At 36.9% G+C, this 25,432-nt stretch overlaps 1 protein-coding gene across 1 annotated transcript in view; it reads right to left on the bottom strand.

Annotated features, from left to right (window-relative positions):
* Nucleotides 1-25,432, bottom strand: part of TTC6 (tetratricopeptide repeat domain 6) — a 233,531-nt gene that overhangs the window by 158,365 nt on the left and 49,734 nt on the right. Inside the window, exons 3-4 of the mRNA XM_055097529.2 lie at nt 5,696-5,806; nt 2,994-3,200 (exon numbers count right to left, since the gene is read on the bottom strand). Coding sequence (XP_054953504.1) covers nt 2,994-3,200; nt 5,696-5,806 — 318 coding nt within the window. The remainder of the gene's footprint in view (nt 1-2,993; nt 3,201-5,695; nt 5,807-25,432) is intronic.

Raw genomic sequence — 25,432 nt, 5'->3', positions numbered from 1 at the left:
TAGAAGGGTTCAAACACAATTCTTTTAATGAGTCATTTAATAATTCTAGAGTTTTGTCCAAGATCAATGCATAGATTGCAGAAATCTCAACCCTTACACTTAAAAAAATATAAAAGTCATATTTGCAGTTGCCACTCTCCAGGCATTGGCACCTCTCCCACTGCAGCAGCTCCCCAAAGCTGCTGCTGAAAGGTGCAACAAGCTTAAACCCATCTATCTGAGCCATCCAACAGGCTCAGATATCCAAGTTAACTCTTAAAATCTTTTACAAATCTTGGACTTTAAGTTTCTATTATGAATTCTTCTTTCTAAAGATCATTCTCCCTGTCAGATTTAAAAGACACAAAGCATAAGTTTATCAGCTTCCTTTTCTCTTTGTTATACTTCTGTTTATTTAAAACCTCAACCTTTTTCCAAAAATAAATTAAGGCAGCTGTCATCTCTTGTCATCACACTATTCATCCATATGACAGAGTTATCTTTCTTTTTATTCCCCCTCTCTTTGCTCCAAAACTAACATCAAAAATACTTGTTTTTGTTGTTAACATTATTCACAGGACTAAACCCATTCTGGATCTCGGCTTTCTTGGTACAATTTCATAGCAACATGCCACCTTTATATTTTTCTATGGATATGCATTTCTATGGATATTTTTAAAACTCTAAATGCAATAGATTACTCATACATGTTTTGTGAGAATTTGGGAGATTTAGGGCATCCCCATACCTGTTAAACTTTCTTCCATTTATAATATCAGGTCATGTGATCATATCTATATTTTTATAGACTTTCATTGACATTTTCTAAAATGTTCAACCATCCTATTATTGGCTTTGTATCAGTTATTTCTTCACAGAATCACTATTATTTCTATCTAACTTTCTTTTGTTCCTCATGATTTAGACAAAAATACTAATCACCTTCATTATACTAACGAGCTTCTAAGAGTAGAAATGGCCAGTTAGGTAAGGATTGATCAAATTCTCTACTTTTTCTGCTGAACAAGACCTTCCAACATATATCTGAGCAATTAAAGTCCTGCATTGTTCCTTTATTACACCTCTGTGCTACTTCTGTTTAATCATGTCAGAAAAGGTCTTCTTGTCCCCTTAATCCTCAACCTGGCCAGGCTTGCTGGAGTATATTGTTCGTCATTCTGCTAACATTTTGAGCAGAAATGCTAGAAACTAACTTTATGGACTCAAATGTCCACATACAGTGTAAAGTTCATGGATAACAACTGATCTTGAGATGTTAACACAAATAAATAAATATATGATTCTTGGAGAAGACTTGGTGGGAATAGTTCAGTGCTATTTTAGGGCATTTCTGAAGGGTCCCACAATATCCCACAACAATAAGGCATAATATTTTATTAGACATTCTCTTCTCCTCCCCTTGAAACATTTCTCATTTCAATTTAGAGTCTTTTTAATCCATTCACCAAGTCACTCTGATCAAAACCTTCTTCCTAGAATGCTTCTTAGAAACATCCAAATGCATGCTTTGTAAAGAGCATGACTGATGGGGTCAGTCACCAACCACAGGATAAGACCCTTATCCCTGGAAGCAGTGGTGGATTTCCTCTGGTCAACTATTACTTGTGGATCTTCCTTATTACCTGTTATTCATGGAAGATCAATAGGCTAGTGTCATGTAGGATAAACCTGAGAAAACAGGGCTTGAGAAATGAAGAATAACCACTGCATTAATTCAGACATAAGGTCACCAGGACCCAGACTAGGATGGGGTAACTAGAAAAGAGAAGAAAAATAACATTTGGGAATAACATTTGGGAATTTCCAAGCCTTGGAGATTGATTTATATGTAAACAGCAAGTGAAGAGGAAGGCCACAGACAAATCCCAGGTTTCAGAGTTGGGAGTCTCGGGCAAAAATTGAAGAATGAGGAATGGCCAGTTGACCTCAGTGAAGCGTATTGGGAACATAATCATTGGTGGGGAGGGGAGACCCAGAAGTAGAGGAATTACCCAGAGAGGCATCCATCTGAATCAGTCTGGGAGAGGATTTCTGGTGATAATCAAGATGATATGCTGTGGTTCAAGGAAAAGCATCTGTTTTTTTAATGCTAATAATATATCTATTTTTAAATAAATTTATTTAAGTAAAAAAAGTGACTCAAATTAATGAAAAGAATTAATACAACAATCCTCCCTTATCTGTGAGGCATATGTTCCAAACCCCAGTGGATGCTTGAAACCTTGGATAGTACTGAACCTTATATACATTATGCTCTTTCCCATACATACATATTGATGATAAAGTTTAATTTATAAGTTAAGCACAGTATAAGATTAACAACCATAACTAATAATACAATAGAACAATTATACTGTAATAAAAGTTATGTGAATATGTTATCTCTCTCTCTCTCTCTAAATATCGTATTGTCCTATGTGTATTCACCTATTTCCACACTGCAGTTGACCACAACTAACCAAAGCCTCGGAAAGTAAAGCCAAGGATAAGAGGAAACTTAAACCCTACAGTAAAGGCAGGGTGGTATGCAAATATGATAAAAATTATGTAAACAATGGATAAAATGAATCTTGTAAACATCCTCACAGTAGAAAAAGACTCAGGGGTTAGTATGAACCTAAATGAGGTAAAGTTATAAAAGCTATAAAATTCACCAAGTTCTATTTCCTAGACTACAATTCCTGACTTCCTCGAGATGGTAACTAGAAGATTCTTGGCCAATTTCTAAAAGACCTAAAAATTCCTTCCCTCCTTGAAAATCTGTTTTCTCTCCCCAGAGTTGCAATTAGGGTTGACACTAGAAACCCTCAAAAAACATGTTTTCTTTTCCTAAGTGGGCAACTTGCACTTCTGAGGCCCCCTTTTCAGAGTGAACACACCATCACCCCCGCCCCCAGCCCCATACGTTGGTCCTTGCCTGGGCCAATTCTTCACACCTGCACATCCTCAATTCTCATAACTATTAGGTGTTTCCAACATAAATAGTTTCTTACCGTTAAAGACACCCACTTGGCTTCTTTTGAATCACTTGTGGGCTGTCCATCTTCCAAAGGTTTACTTAATTCCTCTGCTGGCTGAACTTGCGAAATTTCCTGAGGTTTAAATACTATGCTTTCTGCTTCTGAGGGTCCCCATTCTATATCCTCTTGTTCAATCTGGAGAATACTTGACATGGTTTCAGGAAGTTCCTTATGCACACTCTGTTGGAAAAAGTAAATGTGCAAGAATGCTTTTTTTTTATTGGTCCTTCTAGGCTTTTCAGTGATGCAACAGTTTCTATCTGACAACAAGATGAATATGAAAACGCACGCTTGAAACTAAGCATAGGTGATGAGTTTCCTCTGAAGATTTAGAAAGAGAAGCTCAAATTGACTTAAGAAAAATGTGAAGGCTGGCAAATTATTTTCCTCAGCCCTTATCTCAGAAACTACAGCCACCCCACAGTTGTTAAGGGTAAAAGATGGCATACAATACCAAATACTATGAAATTTTCTTTATTATGCAAGAAGGTATAGCTAGACCAAGAAATTTAATTTTGTAAAATAGAACTTTAATCTTGAACTCATGTTGGTTCTTTTTTTTTCCATATCACAAGTCATCAAGCAGGAGCTCATGTTTTTATAAAGCTACTGGATGGTGTTATGGAAAGATTCAGAAAATGTTTTTAACCAGATGGGACTGAATTCAAATCCTGGATCTGTTAATTAATAGATGTTTGACCTTAGCCAAGTTACTTAAACTTTTTTAGCCTCATTTTTGTCACTGGTCATCAGGATAGGCTATGCCCAACCAAAAAAAAAAATTAGTGGTTCGACACACTGGAGCAGTGTGTTCACTACAAATCAAAGTGGCTCTTTAGGGCAGGTATACTTCTCATGGTAGCTCAGCCATCTAGGCTGCTTCCAGGTTGTAGTTCCTTCACACCTGAACACAGCTTCTATGGTCACCACAGAACAGTGACCATATCACTTTTCTTCACACCCCATTGGCCACAAACAGCTACATGACCCCATCTAACTGCAAGAGGGTGGGGGACATTTGAATATTTAGCAGGGAGCCATTCAGCTGCTCCATTGGCTTGACTCACATCTTTACAAGGGATATATCTTTTTTTGTACTTAGTTTGTGTGTGTGTCCTCTGCAAGCTGAGGAAGAAAGAAGCCAATAGTGACTCGGTCCAAGTCCAAAATTTTCAAAGGTAGGGAATCTGACAATGCAGCCTTCAATCTGTGGCCAAAGGCCCAAAAGCCCCCAGCAAACCACTAGTATAAGTCCAAGAGTCCAAAGGCCAAAGAAGCTGCAGTCTGATGTCTGAGGGCAGGAGGGATGGATGGAAGCATCCATGACCCGGTACCAAGTCGAAAGGTATTTTACCTCTAAAGAAGTGGGTCAGCTTCCTTATAAAAAGCCAGAGGCCAGAAGAGGTCCAGTGATTGCCTGTAAATGTCAATGCTTAGGGAATGGTTCCAGCAGAATTACAAATAAATTAATATTTTTGTTTAACTCTTTATTTTAAATAATCAAGATGATATCTAAGCTAAATATCTGATTGTTGGCCTTTTTCACAGTTTCCTTCAAAATGGTATCTTTCCTTATACTTTATATGAATGTAGTGAATGGTATTAAGTTTATTCTATTAATGAAGATTTCTATTTGGCTAAACCTAACTGATATTGTACGTTCAGTTTACTATACCTGTTAGAGGCGTCGAGGTCAGAAGTTTTGATATATATTTGTAAACGGTGTCAACTAGAGGCAGCTACCCTAGATGTCAGTCTTAAGTCCATAGCATATGTGGTAAGGCTTCCTAATTGATATATCCACATACTATTACAAAGGGCTACTAGTACCATCTCATGCTGGATCATAAGGCCGGTGATAAGAATAGAAAGGAGAAAAAGATATGGCCCAAAAGCATCTCAAACTCCAGTAGTTCTACCATTTGTGGTAACTCTAACATTATAGGACCCATAGCTTTTGTGAAAAGAAAAAATTCCATGCACTTTCTGAACATGATATGCTAACCTAAAAATGAAATATGATCACAATTTTATGTATGTGGGGGTCATATTTCCAGGAACCACAGGAGCTTGTTATTTAATGGTAACATTTTATGAACTCTTTGTAAAGGAACTGACCATCAGGCTATCACTTTTCTATGTAAATGTGAGTTTCTATACACAAGGAGATACTTTCCATTCACAAGGAATATGTTCCAGATTGCTTTGAATCCAATGGTTATTTTACCAAAGATGGATAAAAAGAAAGATTTATTTCCAAAACAAATTTCTGTCACCAACTGTCCATATTTCTCAACCAAATTCTCCCCTTGCAATGCTTTTAACAATTCTTCTAGCTGAATACAGACAAAAGTAATGCTTTCTTAGAAGCTAACAATTTTTAATTAATTATCCACCTACCTTCTAGATCTAAATGTCTCTAAATCAGAATTGTTAAAGTCTCCCCTTCTAAAAAGAGTCTGGGGCCTTAGCTCAGAAGGTCCATGGTAGCCAGCAACAGTGAGCCAAAATGGCCAAGACTCCCAGTGTGGTATCGAGTTAGATGCTCTCACAGGTAAACACACTTCTAAAATACATCAGAGAAATTTTTTTAACTCTCTATATAAACATTCAAGCAACAGGAAGCATGCTGTTACTTTAACAGAGGCAAGGAGGATTTTTATTAAAGACTTTACCATTTGTGATTCCTCAGCACCCATCTGGAATTTATACTCTGCTTGTATCTCAGGTGTTTCTGCTTGCATAGGTGATGTTTTGAGGTACATTTTTCCCATTAAAGAAATATCCTTGAATAAGAAAAGGAAACAAAGTGATGCCAATTTTTAAAATCATTGAGGCACATTATTCATTATACTAAAATGCTAGTCAATTTGTGTAGTAAATGAAAAATAGAGACATATAAACTAGTCAATAACACATGGTAAATGAATAAAGAAAAAACAATAAAGTCAGGGTGTGGTGGCTCATGCCTGTAATCCCGGCACTTTGGGAGGCCGAGATGGGTGGATCACCTGAGGTCAGGAATTTGAGATGAGCCTGACCAACATAGTGAAACCCCAACTCTAGTAAAAATACAAAAGTAGCAAGGCATGATGGCACATGTCTGTAATCCCAGCTACTTGGGAGGCTGAGGCAGGAGAATTGCTTGAACCCAGGAGGAAGAGGTTGCAGTGAGCTGAGATCATGCCATTGCACTACAGCCTGGACAACAAGAGGGAAATTCTGTTTAATAAATAAATAAATAAATAAATATAAAATTTTTTTGCCTGTGTTTTCAATTTCATGGCTTTTTGCTGATCTCTATAAATATATTTTTAGATTTAACAAGATAATTAGGTAATATTAAGTCAGATGCTATAAAACAATGCTATTAAGTCAGATTGTATAAAACACTGCACAGGAAAGATAAAATCAAAACTAAAATTTAATGCAACCAAGGGCAAGAGGGAATATGCTTAAAACCTCACTGGATGGACTGTTAGTATCATTTTTACCATAGCTAATGACAATTGCAGTGATATACTCTCTACTCAGTTGAGATGGCAAGAAGATAGTACACTCCAACTACTAACAATGATGTAGGAATAAAGAGACCCAGGTTCTGTCCATCCAAACTGTGAAGCCACAAATCAGGCATCAACAGGCACATTATTTTGCTTTCCTTCACCTCAGTCTTATTACTTTTTAAATAGGCATTCAACTACATGACTTTTTTTTTGAAACAGAGACTTGCTCTGTCACCCATGCTGGAATGCAGTGGTGCAATCATAGCTCCCCGTAACCTCAAACTCCTGGGCTCAAGTGTTCCTTTCACCTCAGCCTCCTGAGTGGCATGGACTACAAAGTGCATACCACAACACTCAACTAATGTTTTTGTTTTTTGTAGAGACGGGGTATCTCTACATTGCCCAGGCTGATCTTGAGCTTGTGGCCTTAAGGAATCCTCCCTCCTTGGCCTCCCAAAGTGCTGGGATTACACAGGCATGAGACACTGTGCCTGGCCTACATGAAATTTTAAGGTCCCTTTTTCTTCTAGCCTTTTAGTAATGTCAACAGCAAGATTCAAACTCCCACTGTACCTTAAAACTCTTATTTTTCTACTTTTTATTTGTTTTATTAAAAGGATCTAATTCAGGCCATTGGCTTCTACTTCTGTCCTCTTGTTATAAATAACTATAAAACTGGACAAAATATTACAGCCACTCTTTTAGGATTTGACAGCAGGCAGTGCAGAACTGTGATGACAGAGAATGGAAACATATAAGGTAAGAGCTACAATTACCTGACTTCTGCCTGACACAATTTCCAGAACATGGCACAAAAAGGCAAAAGCCAAACAGAGCCCAAGTATCTTACTAAATTGAAGAGACAGAAATCAGATGAGAGGAGGACAAAGGGGCTAGAATTTGTAAGGAACAGTGTGGAGATGAGGGCACTGCATAGAGAAAGAGCTCCAGAAATCAGCATAGGGTCCTTGAGGCTTTGGCTGAAAGTCTGCCCATGCAATGGGGAAACCCATGAGGCTAGACAAAGAAACCCTGCCAGGGAAGAAAACAATTACTAAAGAGCTGTAAGTCACAATTCCCAGAGCTCACACAAGGTTGGGATTCATTAGGTCTCCCACCAGACATGCAAGATACGTGGTACATTCATTATAAAGGCCAGAAGGATCATCTGTTAGTAGTCATGCTAAATTAACCCTTGAGTAAAGGCTTCTGTGGACATTAACAATGCTTTAAAATAATTCTTGAAAAAATCAAACTGCTCTTCAAGTAACTTAACTGCCTATCAGAACAAACTCCAACACTCTTTAAAGGAAGTCAGTAAAACCCAATGTAAAATTCATAATGTCCAAAATCCAATCAGAAGTTGCTGGTCACATGAAGAAGCACAAATATATGATACATAACCAGGAAGAAAATCATACAAAAAGACCCAGAAATGATATACATTTCAGAATTAGCAAATAAGGATCTTAAACTTCTAATATAAATATTATAAGTGTTCAACATTAAATAAAAATGTAAGCATAAAGAGGAGCAAATGTAAGAAACAGAATGAAATGTGACATCTATAGATAGAACATACATCATCTAAAATAAAATTCTCACTGAGTGGCAGTAACAAAAGAGAAAGACATTGCAGAAGAAAATGTCAGTTAACTTAAAGGCATATCAACAGGAACCATGCCAAATGAACCACAGAGAGAAATAAAACTGAAATAAAATGAACAAATACTCAGTCGAACATATATTTAATTGGGGTTCCAGAAAGGGATATGGGGAGTGACTGAAAATATTCACACACAAATGGCCAAAAATTTTCCAAATATCATGACAGCTACAAACCCCCTAAGTTCAATGACCTCTGAGCAGAAACACACAAAGAACACTGCCCCAAGTTCACTGTCAGAATAATAAAAACCAGTAATTCTAAAAAATCTCTTTATTTGCAAATGAATATGATTACACATACACAGAAAATCAGAAAGAATACAAAAAAAACCTACTAGAGCTAATAAACTAATTCACTAAAGTTGTAGGGTACAGGGTAAATATGTAAAAATAAGTTTTATTTTCAAACAATGAACAATCTATAAACAAAATTAAGAAAACAATTCCATTTAAAATGCCATAAATGAGAATAAAATACTTAGAAATAAATTTAACCAAAAAAGCACGAGACTTGTATAAAATATTGCTGAAAGAAATTAAAGAAGTCCTAAATGAAAGGAAAGGCATCCTATGTCCATGGATTAAAAGACTTAATATTGTTAAGATGGCAAGACTCCCCAAAGCTATCTACAGATTCTTTGCAACTCCTATCAAAAAAACAAGGGCCTTTTTTTCAGAAATAGAAAAACTGATCCTAAAATTCATATGGAATTGAAAGTTCCCCTGAATAGGCAAAACAATCTTGAAAAAGAAAAACAAAGCTGGAGGACTCACACTTCCCTATTTCAAAATTTACTATCAAACTACAATAATCAAAACAGTGTGATACTAGCATAAGGATAGACATCTAGATCAATGGAATAAATGTAAGCCCAAAAATAAACTCATCCAACCCATGCTCAATAGACTTTTGACAAAGGTGCCAAAAACATTCAATGGGAAACAAATACACTCTTCAAATGGTGCTGGGGCAACTGAATATCTACATGCAAAAAAATAAAGTTGGACCCATATCTCATATGATGTACAAAATTTAACTAAAAATGGGTCAAATACCTGAATGTAAGACCTATAAACTGTAAGATTCTTAGAAGAAAACATACGAATAAATCTTCATGACCTTGGATTTGGCAATAGCTTCTTAGATATAACAACAAAAGCATAAGCAACCAAAGAAAAAATAGACAAATTAGATTTTACCAAATTTAAAATTTCTGCGCATTGAGGACACGATGAAGAAAGTAAAAATGCAACCCACTGAATGGGAGAAAATATTTGTAAATCATTTGCCTGACAAGGGTCTAGTATTAGGAATATATAAGGAAGTCTTAGAAGTTAACAAAAAGACCAAAAAAAATTAAAAATGGGCAATGGACTCCTGGCTTTGAAGTTAATAATACTCTTTGGCAATAACACAAGTAGTTTTTAAGGTAGAAAAAAACAACAGAAAGAAGCTTCAAAGGAAATACCCTGATTATTCAGCTTAAGAATTTCACTCCCTTCCTCTTCCTACCAGTTGTAAGTGTCCTGGCCACCCCACTATCTCTGACCATGATCCTCTAACTAATCATTCTTTAGTGTCAACAACTTTGGCATTTCTCAATTAAGCATTTCCCATACAAGAAAAGCAAGTTTTTTCCTCTCAGAATCACTGTCATTAATATCACCACGCAACAGAAAATTGTCTAGTACTCTTTCCTTTGAAAGAGTTTTGACACTAACATACAACAAGAATATTCTGGAAGTCATAGCACTAACTCTCTGCTGTGAATTATAAAACTCTGTGAATTATTTGGTGAAAGTGAGAATATAATCATCACAGGAGATAGACAACAAATTTTCATTTCTATAGTCAAAAAATGGGCAAAGTATTTTTGACATTTCTCCAAAGAAGATATACAAAAGCCAACAAGCACATGAAAAGATGACCAACACAAATAATCAGGGAAACACAAATCAAAATCACAGTGAGATACCACTTATTACTCACTAGGATGGCTATAAAAAAAAAAAAAAAGAAAGAAAGAAAATAACAAGACTTGACTAGGATGCAGAGAAACTAGAATCCTCGTATGCTGCTACCGGGAATGTAAAATGGTGCAGCCACTGTGGAAAGGTTTGGTGGTTCCTCAAAAACTTGCATACTATTACCAACTGACCCAGCAATTCCCCTTTTAGGAATATGCCCAAAAAAAAAACTGATGGTAGGTATTTCAATAGATATTTGTACATTGATGCTATAGCAGCACTATTCACAATAGACAAAAAGTGGAAACAAGCCAAATGTCCATTCATGGATGAATGAATAAACAAAATTTGGTATATCCATACAATGGAATACCATTCAACCAACAAAATTAATGAAGTACTGATGTATGCCACGATGTTGGATGAATCTTGAAAACATTACACTAATTGAAAGAAGCTAGACACCACAGGTCATAAATTTTATGATTCCATTTATATGAAACATCCAGAATAGGTAAATCTATAGAGAACAAAGCCAACTTCTTGTTGCCAGGGCCTGTGGGGTATAGGGAATGGCAAATGACTGTTTAACGTGTATAGTGTATCCTTTTGGAAGGATGAAATGGTTTTGAAACTAAATGAAGGTGATTGCTGCTCAACATTGCAAATGTTGATGCCACTGAATTGTGTACTGTAAGATGGTTAATTTTACATTATATGAATTCACCTCAGTGTAAAAAAAAAAAGTAATTGGATGTGATGAGCACTTGAAAATAGCAGGTACACAACAAATGTCATTTCCCTGCTCCTTAGACATTTTTAACTAACATAGTAGTAAAATTTATACATGATAGTTACTACATTGCCCAGTGACACAAGGATTTATTTTTGTTTGTCTATAGTCTAGTAAAGCCAGAGAAATAAAAAAAGACATGTAATGTAAAAAAATATTTTATTGACAACAATAATTTTGTTAGTGTTCGATCTAAAGTTTAATAGCAAAGAAACACAAATCGATGTAGAGGTAACAGGTGAGAGTAAAAACAATGCGCTTTATTCAACATTAGGAAATTCATCAATTTATAAGTCAAATGTAAAAACATACAATGATCTTCATGGTACTCTCAAGTGAAAATCACATGGAAGGTGGAATGATAAAGTGGTTGAGCACACATGCTCTGCTTTTGGCTTCAAATCTTGACTCCGTCACTTTAGGACATTCTCAAGCAAATTATTCAACTTCTCAAGTTTGTAAAATGGGAATAATAATAGCACATACCTCATATGCTTATTATGAGGATTAAATGATATAATACATGCAAACAGAAAGTGTCTTATACATAATAATAGTTATTCACATTGAAATAAAAAGCAAAATAAGGATGCCTATTGGTACCATCATAATTTGACATTATTCTGGAAATTCTAGATATGAAACAGAAAAGAACATAATTATAAGAAATGAACTAACCACATAACTGTTACTTGAAGAGGCTACTATAATATACCTAAAATTCCCAAAATAATCTGTAGAGTTATTCAGACAGAAAATCAATTCACCAAAACCAAATTCAGAAATTTAGAAAATGAGAAAAGGAACAAAATCATGAAAGTAACAAAAATTATAAACTACCAAAACAGTGCCTTAGGAAATGTCAGGAAAACAAAAAAAAATGACTGAGACATAAAAATTGACTTGAATCAGAAAAATTGGATTTTGGACTAAAAAAAATCAAAGAGAAAAATTTTAAGTAGCACAATTAGTATTTTGTTTAACATGTATTAATTCTACCTTGTCTCCCTGAGTTATAAACTGTAACTAGTAGTTTATTTCTACATTCTCCACAGAGTCTGCCAAAGTGTTAAACAAATTTTTTTAACTCTGTACACACTTGAAAATTTATAAATCTGTAAGCAATCCAGCTTCGCAATCCTGGATACACTTTTTTAATGTGTTTCATAGAGCAGTTTCCACCTATGGCATGTAACAGAATCCAAAATGTCCAAGCTGGAAGGACCTTGAAGGATCAGTAAAATCCGAAGGACGCCCAAATTTCACAGACACTGAAACCAAAGCTTTGAGGCTTAAAGGGTGCTGTTTAGTATTCAAAACAAACAGACCACATGGTCTTTCCCCTACACTGCTTCAAGCAGATGGACAGCAACAGAAGCCGCAGTGTTCCTGTGGCCTGTTAGGCAGGCCCAGTATTTTCTCAATCATCATTAAAAGGAGGAGTAGGGAGAGCAGCTGCCCTCTACTCTTCGTCATGCAATCCAGGTTCTCCCCAAATGACACTGGCCCAAATAGCATGGGCCAAAAGAGTGTTTCTAAAATATACCCTTTTATGATTTCATCAGCACTTAGTCAAGCTGCACTGCCTTTAGATAACTTACTGTAAAGTTCAAGGTTTAGAAAGAAGGAAAGAAAAGGCATTGTATGGCCCTAAACAATATTTGTCCACACAGCTTACTTTCTTGAGAAACTGTCCTGATCTGCATTAACTTTCTCTTGCTTCCTGCAGGCAAAACCCTGATGGCACTGGCCTGTGGAATCCTCCTTACAGGCACAAGAATGTATCAGGGCTGCTTGACATCCGTTCTTACCCCTTGTGACTCTCTAAATTAAACATTTATATGATTGTCCTGGGTGACTGGACCCTGTATTCCATAGACCTGTTGGCTCTAAAAATGTGATTTGATAAAGAAAAAAAATGGAATTTGAACAGCTGCCATATAAATTTAAACATCAAAATTGCTACAGGCACTATCTATAACTAAATGTGTATAGCATCTTTTACGCAAAGTCCTAACAGAACATAGTCCATTACTTAAACCTGTTCAAAAACTACAGTAGTTCCAGAAACATAACATTATTGGGTTTCAAGTAAATTCTACTTTTTATAATATCACTTCTCTGATAGCTACCCTATAGAAGAAAACTACAGTGTTTTTAGTAAAAAAAAAAAAAAAAAGAGGAATTCATGAAAAGCTTGCTTAAATCAAGTCATCTAAAACAGATGCAATGCAATCAGAAAAAAATATTTCCAGAATATGATAATGCCTATGGTTGGGCAATGCACTATTCTTTATTCCTTAACATTCATACTAGAAAAGACAACAAAAAATCCAGACTTTTCGTTTCAGAAGGCTATGGAGAAATCTAAGTTAATATGCCTGATTCTAGGTTATAGCATCTGATATTTCAAGCATGACATCCCTTTGAATTATGTACCAACTGTTGAGTGAGTTATGACAAGCTATGCAAGCAGCACTGTGCCACAGCACTCCAGGGCTAGGAATCCAAGAGAAATATAAGTCAAGATTCTTTCCCTCAAGAAGTTTCAGTTAGTTAGAGAGATGAAAACAACAGACGAAGAATAATGTTTTTCAAAATGCAAAGCAGTAAATTTAATCAAGCCTAATTATTATGCACAGGCTCCAAGTTCAATAGGAATCTAATTTATTTAGAGAGATGAGGATAAGAGTATAAATATCAGAGGATGTACCAGTTTTAGTTACACTAGTGAAAAATAAATGTGAAGAAGAGCTGGGTTCTGGGTCAACGGATGGAGGGAGGGGAAATGCAGTTCTTATCTCATGTTTTAATATAAGACCACATGAAAATAATTATGCATCTATATCAATGAATTTTGAAAGTTAATATGCCTCTTTTGTTTATTTAGTCAACAGTATTCCATAAAACTAAAATTCCCAAGACACAAACTGAGTGTATTAGTCTGTTTTCACACTCCTATAAAGAACTGCCCGAGACTGGGTAATTTGTAAAGTAAAGAGATTTAACTGACACAGTTCTGCATGGCTGGGGAGCCCTCAGGAAACTTACAATCATGGTGGAAGGTGAAGCAGGCACCTTCTTCACAAGGCAGCAGGGCAGTGTGAGCACACAGGAAAAAATACCATTGATAAAACCATCAGATCTCATAAGAATTCACTCACTATCATGAACAGAATGAGGAACCGCCCCCATAATCCAATCATTTCCCTTCCTCACCACATAGGGATTACTGGACACTCCCTCGACATGTGAGATTACAGTTAAAGATGAGACTTGGGTGGAGATACAGAGCCAAATCATATCACTGAGGAAGGATGGAAACATATTTGCTACGTCTTCCCAAATGACACTACATCTCAAAAACACTGTTTTTGCTGTTCCTGAATCAAACAATAAATTCCATTAATTTTCTTACATGTTTTCTATTGTAAAACCGTTCAAAATGTTAACTAATATTAACTAATATAAAATTCAACAAATTAATATGTGTTCACCTATCCTGATGTTCAACAAAAACATTTGTAGTACCACTTGCAGATCTTATTTCAAAAAGGCTCTAGTAACTACTGTCCAAGATGATCCCCAATGATTCCCACCTCCTGAATGGTCACCTCCTCAATGAATAGGGCAGACCTGTGTAATCAATAAGATATAGCAGAAATTACAGTGTGTGGCTATTTCAAAAAAAAATATGGCAAGTTCCGTATTGCCGTCTCTGGATCACTCATTCTAGGGGAAGCCATCTGCCATGTGATAACAACACTTAAGCAGTCCTATGGGGAGGTCTCCTGCCAACAACCAGCACCAAATTGCCAGTCTTACGACTGAGGCATCCTGGGAGCAGATCCCTCAGTCTCAATCAAGTCTTCAAACGACAGCAGCCCCAGACAAGATCTTGACACAACCCCACAGGCTAGAATTACATAGATAAGTTGCTCCTAGATTCACTACCCATAAAAACTGTGTGAACTAAATGTTCATTGTTTTAAGCTGCTAAATTTTGGGGTGATTTGTTGCACAGAAATAAATAACTTTAAAAAGGCTCTAAAACTCTAGCTCTTCAGATATTTCATGGCATTTCCCAAAGAACCTAAAATCTCAAAATCTCATAATTTTTATTATTTAGGTATGTGTTTCTTCATTATTACCTATTATTGCATAATTTTTCTTAGCCTTTTTAAAAAATACATATTGCTTTACAAAACCCATTAAAAAGTGAGGTAGTTTGGCTCAGCACAGTGGCTCACACCTGTAATCCCAGCACTTTGGGAGGCTGAGGCAGGCGGATCACTTGAGGTCAGGGGTTCGAGACCAGCCTGGCCAACATGGTGAAACCCCATCTCTACTAAAAATACAAAAATTAGCCGGGCATGATGGTGGATGCCTGTAATTCCAGCTACTCGGAAGGCTGAGGCACCAGAATTGCTTGAACCTGGGAGGTGGAGGTTGCAGTGAGCCAAGATTACGCCACTGCACTCCAGCCTCGACAACAGAGGGAGACTCAAAAAAAAAAAAAAAAAAAGTGAGGTAGTTTGTGCTAGATCCTTAGGAAAAACGCAAAGTACATGTGTTAACAAAACATACTGTGTAATACTTAAAATGCCCTCCTTTGTCCCACATAATTATCCCAAATATCATGAAATGTATTTAATCACGTAACATTTCACTATATTGTCAGTAACTTTGAAAGACACATTCCGTGTGTCATTGCTACAGTATTTGTGAAAACTATGGAATTACAGAAAATTAAAGAGCTTTCTGTAGGCAAGACTTGTCATAAGCCCACACCAAGAACATAGTTCTTTGTCCTATTATTAAACAAAGCCAATGAGAGAAACTCTGTAAGTCCCCTAACAAACAGAAATCTGTATTTAATAACATCTAACCTATGTTTATATTTTGGGAATACATATACCTTCCCTAATTAAGATGAAGAGTGATTGATTCATATCACCTGTGAAAGAGCATTAATAATCAGCCATCAGTTATCTCTTCTCCATACTAAATTCCATCTCCTCCAAATTTTTCTCGTATGGATCTGGGAGAGGAAATGATAAATTTTAAGAAGAATCCATAAGAATATTCTCTTAAGCCTCCTAATCTCACAGAGGATTTAATAACAAATAAATACTTCAATAAGAAAATTCAGAGCCTCAAGAGTAAGCATATTTTTGTTTACATCATTCAACAAATATTTATTTATAGAGTGACTTCTAAGTCCAAGGAATTATATGAGGTGATGTGAAGGATGAAAAAGCAAAAGATAAATAATCTTGCCTCCAGATTGTTTATGGTCTTATAAAACAAATTCAGCATTCATTTGATCCATCCTACTAAAAATAGAAAGACAAAAGTCTATTATGATCACTTAGTCACAGCCTAGATGAACATATATATTGATGTGTAGATAAATAACAATAATACATGTCGTAAGAGAGGCACAAAGTAAACTTGTACCAAGGAGTTCGGGCAAGGAAGGGGAATATTATATTTAGAATAGAAGGCAGCACTTCCTTAAAATAGTTCTTGAGAAAGAAGTAGAAACTAAATGTGTCCAGTGGATACAAAGAGAACTGCAAGTGGAGAAACACTCCTTAGATTGATTTTGAGATCCTTTCTCTTCCCCTGGGGCAGGTGCACACGTGCCACTTACTGTACTCAAACAGGGTTAGGATGGAAAGCATCTTCACATTGGCTCCCTCACTCCCCATCCCCAGATGCACTTCCAAGGGGTAGTGATGAGCCCCATGGTTGTGTGCTTATTTGGTTCTCTAACATGGTTTTGCTCACAGCCAGATTCTAATTCAAAAAGGAAATCACTCCATTAATTTCATGTATATGAAGGTGTGGAAACTTTTACCACATTATTCACTTCTTTCATTTCTCTTCTCTCACTTTGCAAGAAAGACGATCTTTGGGCAGAAGCAATGAGATTATTGAAGTTATCAAGCTATTCAGTCAAGGTTTTCAGCTGGAAACATCAGAAACAGACTCTTATCATGTAGGTGGTATGGAAAGGCTGTCTGGATTAACAGAATGAGTGAGAGAAGGACCAAAGAAGTCACAGAACCAAGAAGCAAGAGACATCACAACAGTCTTTAAGCAATAATAAACTTTCCAAGGTTCCTCATGACTCAATGACCTGGAATGAATCCTTATCACCCCTTTCATAAACAGACATGGAATGTTCAGGAAATTTTAAAATTCAGTGGATTGCTGGTGTGGTAAATTTTGTATTAACAGCCTCAATTTTTCACCTCTCACTCTGTCCACACCTTTTGCCATGTGACTTTGCAGTTTTTTTTCCATCAAGAGGCAAAGTTTATTTTTCTGCCTCCTGATTCTGGATGTATCCATGAGTCTCTGGATTTATCCATTTTATTGCTTTAGCCAGTAAAATGGGCCAAAAGTAACGATGCGCCAATTCCTACCCTAGGACTCAAGAGCTTGCAGGTTGCTCTTTTGAACTTCTTCTGTTACTATGAGAAGTGCATGCCTAGTCAATCCACTAGTTCCAGGGGGATAAAAGTGCATGGAGGTCCCTGGTCTAAATGTGCCACATGGAACAGAGCTGACCAAGCTAAAGTCTCCAGCCAGAATAGAACCCAGCCTAGATTAGCTGACTCCAGCCAATCCACAAAGGTGAGAGCTACAGTAATATTGTTTGGTACTAAGCTCTTAGTTTTGAGAGTTTGTTACATAGCATTAACTGACTGATACAACTGGTGAATAAATTAGAAGGAAAAAGAAAAAAAATAATGCTAGTAAGGTCAAATTATGAAGAACCCTTTATGCTACCTACGGTTTGGAATTCGACTATATCCTGCAGTCAGGAGGTATCCAGCCAAATTTTTTTTTTTAGATGAAGTCTCACACTGTCGCCCAGGCTGGTGTGCAGTGGCATGATCAGCTCACTGCAACTTCCACCTCCCAGATTCAAGCGATTCTCCTGCCTCAGCCTCCCAAGTAGCTGGGACTACAGGTGTGTACCACCATGCCCGGCTAATTTTTGTATTTTTAGTAGAGATGGGGTTTCACTATGTTGGCCAGGCTGGTCTTGAACTCCTGACCTCGTGATCCACCCGCTCAGCCTCCCAAAGTGCTGGGATTACAGGTGTGAACCACCATGCCCGGCCCCAGCCAAATTTTAAAATAAATTAATACTAGTGTCTGGTGAATAAACTTTAGTGGAGGTAAAAACTGAAAGTTGGTCCTGAAGACACTGTATGGATCCAAGTGAAAGCTGGTAAGAGCCTAACTTAAGGCACAGACAGTGGAAATAACAATATCTACTTATAAACACCCCTTATTCTCATTTTTCATCTTTTAAGGTATTCTTACAGATCAAAAGAAAAGATTAATAAAAATAACCCTAACGTTTTTTAAATATAGGGAGCCCTGTCTTGAGTCTAAATGGGATTCAAACATGTTTGGTGCGTGTCTGACAATGTCTGACAGGACAGACTTTTCAAAATCTCATTTGCATGAGTAATGGAGAGTTACTTGGGAAAACATCCCAATGAATGAAGAAGTTAAGCTTGATGAGCAGAGCCCCATACGAAAACCTTGGTCTTCTGGGAAAGGGTGCGATTCCATCTCTCTGATCTGTCTCCAGTTCCACCCCAATGACATTCAAGTCCGATTCATAGTATTAATGCGCTGGGCAGGGGGTGGGGAACCAGAAAATGAGAACGTGGGTACTATAAGTGAAATAAGAAATAATTGATTAACTTAAAACTGTCCCACTAAGACATGAAGAGGAGTCCTTCTCCCCCAATCTAATCTCCCTGTCCCAAGCAGTGCTGACTTACCCAGTAGACTCAGTAGGCACAGTGCCTAGGGCCCGTGATATTTTAAGGACCCACAAAAATGTTTTATTTTTAATTTATTTTAAAATCAAAAGAAAACAGCATGGTTTATAAAAGTAAAAGATTAGATACAATAAATGTCCAATAATAGAGAATGAGTTAAAGAAATAAAAATAAAAAATCAGAAGAAAAATAGATATAGTAATAATGAACATATAATAATAAAATCAGCCTGGATAATATTTACTTTTATACCAACATAGTCATAAAATTTTTTTTCAGTATTTTTATGGTAAGAAGTGTTCCCAAAGGCAAAAGTGCCTGAGGCCCACCAAAGTCAAAATGCATCCCTGGTCCCAGCCCACAGTGTAAGTTTGGAACCCTGAGAGCCCTGAATTGCTGTGGACCTTACCAGGACAGGGGTTGGGTAACTGTCTTTCCCCCACCTATCCCCTCAAAGGATATGTGTAATAAATTACAAAAAGGGGGTACATTTCACAGATTGAGCAAACAAGTTTTGAGGGTATCTTTCCTTACTTCCCATCCCTTTCTCTCCTAAGGGAGTTAATGGGCAGTTTGACAAAAGAGCCACCCTCTGAGAGAAGCAAGAAATCTCCTCGGTGGCCTAACCAGGCACTCTACCTGCATTGCTCCAGGAAACTGGTATGACACTGGAAAATTAAGAATATTGAAACTATACTTTACATCCATGGCTTTCATCTTTTTTTTTTTTTTTTTTTTTTTTTTGAGACAGGGTCTCACTATGTTGCTCAGGCTGGTCTCAAACTTCTGGGCTCAGGTGATCCTCGCACTTCAGCCACCCAGAGTGCCGGGATTACAGTGTAAGCCACTGAGCCTGGCCACTTTCAACTTTTTTAAATGGTAGGACCTATCTGTCAAACAAACTCATACTTGGAGGCCCAGTGTATAAAGCAGATCGATGGGGAATGTTGCAGTCAGGTGAAGGCCGATGGAGGGTGCTGGAAGGACCACAGCCATGAAGGCCGATGGAGGGTGCTGGAAGGACCACAGCCCACCCACTCATTCCTGCCCTCACCCCTCCACAGGACCCAAGGACTCTCTGAAACACTAGAAATCACTGCTTTTGCAAGTTGCAGTATAATATAGATGGATGATCTAAAATCAAATTTACACTTAGAATCATTTCATGTGTTAAGTTGTTTAGTGATCCTATATTCATTTAGCTCCCATAGGATAAACTCTGTATTTTGGAGGTAGAAGAGGGGAAAGAAGTAATGCTAAATCAAGGCTCTGGTGTGTGCATGAGAGGACAAGCTTGATTTAGCTGCTTTCAGGTCACTCTCAGTTCCTGGTGCAGCCTTGGAGTTTGAGTATCTCATCACAAAGAGTGTGATTCTGGTCTTAAGGAGAGGTACAGTCCCTAAATATTAACTAGCCAGTTCATCACAAGCTCAGCTTGGCCCTGCTTAACTTGCTTGTGTTCTTCTCACATAGCCCTTTTCCTTCAAGATGCTCAAGGTTAATTTTGCCAGTTCATCATTTTTTTCCTTCAACTTTTAATTTAAGTTCATGGATACATGTGCAGGACGTGCAGGTTTGTTATATAGGTAAACGTGCCACGGTGGTTTGTTGCACAGATCATCTCATCACCTAGGTATTAAGCCCAGCATCCATTAGCTGTTCTTCCTGGTGCTCTCCCTCCTGCCATACCCACTGACTGGCTCCAGTGTGTGTTGTTCTCCCTCAATGTGTCCATGTGTTCTCATCATTCAGCTCCCACTCATAAGTGACAACATGTGGTGTTTGGTTTTCTGTTCCTGCATTAGTTTGCTGAGGATAAAGGCTTTCAACTCCATCCATGTCCCTGCAAAGGAGATGATCTCATTCTTTTTATGGCTGCATAGTATTCCATGGTATATATATACCACATTTCCTTTATTCATTCTATCATTGGTGGGCATTTAGGTTGATTCCATGTCTTTGCTATTGTGAATAGTGCTGCAATGAACATTTGCATGCATGTATCTTTATGGTAGAATGATTTATATTCTTTTGGGTATATACCCCGTAATGGGATTGCTGGGTCAAATGGTATTTCTGCCTCAAGCTCTTTGAGGAATTGCCACACTGTCTTCCACAATGGTTGAACTAATTTATACTCCCACCAACAGTGTAAAAGTATTGCTTTTTCTCCACAACCTCTCCAGCAACTGTTGTTTTTTGACTTTTTAATAATAGCCATTCTAACTGGCATGAGATGATATCTCATTGTGGTTCTGATTTTCATTTCTCTAATAATCAGTAATGTTGAGCTCTTTTTCCATAAGCTTGCTGGCCACAAGTATGTCTTCTTTTGAGAAATGTCTGTTCATGTCCTTTACCCACTTTTTAATGGGGTTGTTTGTTTTTTTCTTGTAGATTTAAGTTCCTGATAAGCTCTGGATATTGGACTTTTGTCAGATGGATAGATTGCAAAAATTTTCCCCAATTTTATAGGTTGTCTGTTCACTCTGATTATAGTTTGTTTTGCTGTGGAATAGCTGTTTAGTTTAATTAGATCTCATTTGTCAATGTTTGCTTTTGTTGCAATTGCTTTTGGCATTTTCATCATGAAATCTTTGCCCATACCTCTATCCTGATGATACTGCCTAGATTTTATTCTAGGGTCTTTGTAGTTTGGGGTTTTACATTTAAGTCTTTAATCCATCTTGAGTTAATTTTTGTATATGGTGTGAGGAAAGGGTCCAGTTTCAATTTTCTACATATGGATAACCACCTCTCCTGGTGCCATTTATTAAATAGGGAGTCTTTTCCCCATTGCTTCTTGTTGTCAGCTTTGTCAAAGATCTGATGGTTGTAGGTGCGACGTCTCATTTCTGAGCTCTCTATTCTGTTCTATTGATCTATGTGTCTGTTCTTGTACCAGTACCATGCTGTTGTGGTTACTGTAGCCTTTAGTATAGTTTGAAATTGGGCAGTGTGATGCCTCCAGCCTTATTCTTTTCACTTAGGATTGCCTTGGCAAAAGGGCTCTTTTTTTGTTCCACATGAACTTTAAAATAGCTTTTTCTAATTCTGTGAAGAATGTCAATGGTAGTTTAATGGGAATAGCATTAAATCTATAAATTACTTTGGGCAGTACGGCCATTTTCACAATATTGATTCTTCCTATCCATGAGCAAGAAATGTTTCTCCATTTGTTTGGGTCATCTCTGATTTCTTTGAGCAGTGGTTTATAGTTCTCCTTGAAGAGGTCCTTCACTTCCCTTATTAGCTATAGTCCTAGGTATTTATTCTTTTTGTAGCAATTATGAATGGGAGTTCATTCATTATTTGGCTCTCTGCTTGCCTGTTGTTGGTGTACAAGAATGCTAGCAATTTTTGCACACTGATTTTGTATCCTGAGAATTTGCTGAAGTTGCTTATCAATGTAAGAAGCTTTTGGTCTGAGACAACAGGGTTTTTTAAAGTAAGTGCTGATTTGGGAACATGACCTCCTCATCACATGAACCTCATACTAACTTTCATCATAGCCATGTTTGATTTTTCAAAGACAGCCAACTGTGACACAACACCCATATTTTCTCAAAATCTTTGTCTATGATAACACCCTACACCGCATGTCTGAAGTAACCGGCATAACTAATAAGGTAAAAAAGTTTGAATTTGATAGTATGAGTAGGATAATTGGGGATGAACACTTCATATTAACTCACAAATCTTGATAACTTATCATAATAAATAATGTTTAAAAAAATGTAACTGTGCAATACAATGATTGATTACATTTTTGTAAGGCAAAAGACCCAAATTTTAGAATGAAAGCACAGATACATTCTCAAAAACATCATTTGAGTTTCCATAGTCATTTAATTTTGTATACATTTCAAAAGTGAAGGTGAAATAGACTTTTTCAGTATATCTAGAAAAACCCATAATCTCAATCCAAAAGCTCCTTCAGCTGACAACTTCAGCAAAGTTTCAGGATACACAATCAACACACAAAAATCACCAGGAATGTACAAAAATCACCAACAACAGTCATGCCAAGAAATAAGCCAGGAATGCAATCCCATTCACCGTTACCACAAAAAGAATAAAATACCTAGGAATACAGGAATACAGCTAACCAGGGAGGTGAAAGATCTCTACAATGAGAATTACAAAACATTGCTCAAAGAAATCAGAGATGACAAAAACAAATGGAAAAACATTCCATGCTCATGGATTAAAAAAAAAATCAATATCATTAAAATGGCCATACTGCCCAAAACAATTTGCAGATTCAATGGTATGACTATCAAACTATTAATGACATTCTTCACAGAACTAGAGAAAAACTATTTTAAAATCCATATGGAACCAAAAAAGAGCCCAAATAGCCAAGGCAAACCTAAGCAAGTTGCTACCCAACTTCAAACTATACTACAGGGCTACAGTAAACAAAACTGCATAGTACTGATACAAAAACAGGCACATAGACTAATGAAACAGAATAGAGAGCCCAGAAATATGGCCACACACCTACAACCATCTGATCTTCAACAAAGCTAACAACAAGAAGCGATGGGGAAAGGACTCCCTGTTCAATAAATGGTGCTGGGAGAACTGGCTAGCCATATGGAGAAGATTGAAGCTGGACCCCTTCCTTTCACCATATACAAAAATCAATTCAAGACAGAGTAAAGACTTAAATGTAAAATCCAAAACTATAAAAACCCTAGAAGACCACGATCAAGTTGGCTTCAGTCCCAGGATGCAAGGCTCGTTCAACATACGCAAATCAATAAACGTAATTCATCATATAAACAGATCTAAAGACAAAAACCATGTGATTATCTCAATAGACGCAGAAAAGGCCTTAAATAAAAGTCAACATATCTTCATGTTTAAAACTCTCAATAAACAAAGTATTGAAGGAACATACCTCAAAATAATAAAAGCCATTTATGACAAACCCACAGCCAATATCATACTGAATGGGCAAAGCTGGGAGCATTTCCTTTGAAAACTGGCACAAGACAAGGATGCCCTCTCTCACCACTCCTATTTAACATAGTATTGGAAGTTCTGGCCAGGGCAATCAGGCAAAAGAACAAAATAAAGCATATTTAAATAGGAAGGGAGGATGTCAAATTGTCTTTGTTTGCAGATGACATGATCCTATATCTAGAAAACCCCATCCTCTAAGCCCAAAAGCTTCTTAAGCCAATAAGCAACTTCAGCAAAATCAGTGTGCAAAAATTGCTAGCATTCCTGTACACCAACAACACACAAGTGGAGAGCCAAATCATGAATGAACTCCCATTCACAATTGCTACAAAGAGAATAAAATACCTAGGAATACAGTTAACAAGGGAAGTGAAGGGCCTCTTCAAGGAGAACTACAAACCACTGCTTAAGGAAACCAGAGAGGACACAAGCAAATGGAAAAATATTCCATGCTCATAAGAAGAATCAATATCGTGAAAATGGTCATACTGACCAAAGTAATTTATAGATTTAATGCTATTCCCATTAAACTACCATTGACATTCTTCACAGAATTAGAAAAAAACTATTTTAAAGCTCATATGGAACCAAAAAAGAGCCCATATAGCCAAGACAATTCTAAGAGAAAAGAACAAAGCTGGAGGCATCTTACTACCAGACTTCAAACTATACTATAAGGCTGCAATAATCAAAACAGCATGGTACTGGTACAAAAACAGACACATAGACCAATGGAACAGAATAGAGAACTCAGAATTAAGATAGTACAGCTACAAGCATCTAATCTTCAACAAACCTTACAAAAACAAGCAATGAGAAAAGGATTCCCTATTCAATAAATAGTGCTAGGAGAACCGGCTATCCATTTGCATAAAATTGAAACTGGACCCCTTCCTCAAACCTTGGATGGATTAAAGATTTAAATGTAAAATCCCAAACTATAAAGATCCTAGAAGAGAATCTAGGCAATACCATTCAGGACATAGGCATGGGCAAAGATTGTATGGCAAAGACATGAAAAGCAATTGCAACAAAAGCAAAAATTGACAAACGGGATCTAATTAAACTAAAGAGCTTATGCACAGCAAAAGAAACTGTCATCAGAGTGAACAGGCAACCTACAGAGTGGGAGAAAATTTCTGCAATCTATCTATCCGACAAAGGTTTAATATCCAGAATCTACAAAGGAACTCAAACAAATTTACAAGAAAAAAACAAACAACCCTGTTAAAAAGTGGGAAAAGGACATGAACAGACACTTCTTAAAAGAAGACATTCATGCAGCCAGCAAACATATGAAAAAGGCTCAACATCACTGATCATTAGAGAAATGCAAATCAAAACCACAATGAGATACCATCTCATGCCAGTCAGAACGGCCAGTATTAAAAAGTCAAGAAACAACAGATTCTGGCACGGCTGTGGAGAAATGGGAACGTTTTACACCATTGGTGGGAGTGTAAATTAGTTCAACCATTGAACAGTGTGGCAATTCCTCAAAGATCTAGAACCAGAAATACCATTTGACCCAGCAAACCCACTATGAGGTATATACCCAAAGCAATATAAATCATTCTATTACAAAGGTACATGCATACAAATGTTCACTGCAGCACTGTTCACAATAGCAAAGACATGGAATCAATCTAAATGCTCATCAGTGATAGACTGGATAAAGAAAATGTGGTACAT

The sequence above is a fragment of the Pan paniscus genome, chromosome 15, assembly GCF_029289425.2.
Source record: "Pan paniscus chromosome 15, NHGRI_mPanPan1-v2.0_pri, whole genome shotgun sequence".
NCBI classification, from domain to species: Eukaryota; Metazoa; Chordata; class Mammalia; order Primates; family Hominidae; genus Pan; species Pan paniscus.
This window is presented reverse-complemented; position numbering and strand designations above follow the sequence as displayed.